At 33.4% G+C, this 2,201-nt stretch overlaps 1 protein-coding gene across 1 annotated transcript in view; it reads right to left on the bottom strand.

Moving 5' to 3' along the window:
* Positions 1-329: 329 nt before the first annotated feature.
* The window catches only part of LOC117168126 (transmembrane protein 242), a 9,936-nt gene continuing 8,064 nt past the window's right edge, over positions 330-2,201 (bottom strand). Inside the window, exon 2 of the mRNA XM_033353542.1 lies at positions 330-1,025. Coding sequence (XP_033209433.1) covers positions 622-1,025 — 404 coding nt within the window. The 3' untranslated portion in view covers positions 330-621. The remainder of the gene's footprint in view (positions 1,026-2,201) is intronic.

The following is a 2,201-nucleotide window of genomic DNA, read 5'->3' as shown; positions in this document are numbered from 1 at the left end:
TTTTCAAAAAAATGTTGCCCCTCTATATCTTGTTGAGTATCAGTAAAAGCTCAGTTTTTTTCAAAATATTCTTCAGAATCCTTCGCCAAACACAAAAAAAATCACTATTCAATCGGTTTTATCTCGGAATTTAGAAAATTTTAACTGAAACATGAAAAATCGGCAATTTTCGGCATTTTCAGAAAAATGTGCTCCTCTATATCTTTTTCGCTTTCAATAAAAGCTAAAGTAACAAAAATATGAAAAATCGGTGATTTTAGACGTTAAAAAAAAAGTTTGAGTCCCTATATTCCCCATTTCAATAAGTAAACTGTAACTCATCTCCACAATTATTGCAAATTGTTATATTAAACGTTTTATTATATATACATCTCTCTTGATCTTTTCCATTCAAGTCCAAAGATCTGATAATAAAACTTAAACCACACACGAGAATAAAACTGGAAACTGTCCATAATCGACGAAATTGAACCCTATATACTCTATATATACCTATATTTTTTTTCAACACAAATTAAGAATTAAAACCGCATATCTTGGTTTCGAAGCAGAAACGAGTCTCGTTCTTATCACAGGAAAAAAATTGACTATCATTTTAAATAAGAAAATGTGAATTAGTCGTTAATCCGGAGATTTTCTCCTCGCAGGATCCTTCTCTGTTCCCCAGTCTTCAGAGACGTATTTCAGAAAATCCGTTAGTCCCTCGAATTCCGTTCTACTTTGTGGAGGATCATTTTTTGGGATTTTGGGCAACCACGAACCCATTTTGTAACGAAACTCTTCAGCTGTTTTCGCTCCGGATAGTTTCCAGATTCCGTAGAATAAAATACCGCATCCGGAAAACGCGTAAAGTGTCCCCCATCCTAGGGCCCTCACTGCCAGAGAAGCTCCACTTTCGTGAAGACCTTTTGCCGTCACGACTCCTTCCTGAAATGATTTCGGATCTTGTTTTCGAACCATCGCTAAGGTACTTCCGAAACCAATCAGGACGGAGAATCCGGTGATTGCGCCCAAAAATGCAACAGCTTTTTGAAACAAAAAACAAACGTTTTGGGTCATTTGCGGCCTAAAATAAAATGGTGCATTATGTATCGAGGTCGTAAAGAAGGCTATTTTAACTTGATGCACACTGCACACTAAACTTTTTTTCCTACTCTCCTTGAAAACAAGCATGTGAAGCATATAAAGGATATTTGGTGTTCTCGACAATTTTAAATTGTGAGTGATAGGCTGGAATAGCGTACTTACAAGGTTACTTACTTATTTCATGTTATTTACTTACCGTCTCTGGGACATTGACTTTTTGATCAGACTATCATCAATCGATAGTACATCGAAAATAATTAGACACGTTTCGCGGCTTTCGTGCAGGTAGAACATCGCGTAAGAATTATGAGCGTTTGAAAATCACGGTAGCCGTGGCTACCTATTGGTAAATAAATATCATGGGTTGCGTTAAAAAATGTGATCGTGGTCAAATACGTTAGGTTTCAAATGTTTTTACGATTTTTCAAATGTTTTTTATCACCCAAAAATATTTTAAGAACAATCATTTTAACCCGTGGATGCCACACTCAATCTGCGCATACGTGTTTGCCACACTTGTGCGATTTGGGATTTCGCATTTTTAAATTTTAATAACTCTTGCATAAATAAACTAAATGCAACTTACAATACATATTTTTTGTGGTAAACATTACTGAGAAATGCAATGGCGATAAAAATAATTCAAAGAAATAATTTGTAAATAGTAAAAAAAAGAAAAAAATTAAAAGAACTTTTCTGAAATGAATTTTTTTTTCTTGAAAAAATGGCCATTTTTTTTTTAATTATCGAAATTGTACTTTTGTTTTGTTTTTTTTTTCAATTGAAGATAAAAGTAAATATTTTCAAACAAAAAATTACCAACTGCATATTAAATAAAATATAAATATTTTTATGGCTGTATTAAAATAAGACGTTTTTAAAGCATAGAACAATCAGACAATGCTAAATCTAGAAGGGAAAGCACATAAAAAATCAAATAATTAATTAATAGTGTAGGGATAAAAATAAGTCAACCGGATTTAAAATGAAACACTAATAATGTTCATTAAAAGAAATTATACGAGGGTGGATTGATAAGTTTCCGGCCTGACCAAGAGATGGCGCCACTAGGCCTACCTTGAGGTGGCGTTCTATAGTACCATCCTTAGATAGCT

The sequence above is a fragment of the Belonocnema kinseyi genome, chromosome 1 (genome assembly GCF_010883055.1).
Source record: "Belonocnema kinseyi isolate 2016_QV_RU_SX_M_011 chromosome 1, B_treatae_v1, whole genome shotgun sequence".
Classification (NCBI taxonomy): domain Eukaryota; kingdom Metazoa; phylum Arthropoda; class Insecta; order Hymenoptera; family Cynipidae; genus Belonocnema; species Belonocnema kinseyi.
Note: the sequence above shows the minus strand (reverse complement) of the source record. Positions and strands in the feature narration are given on the sequence as shown.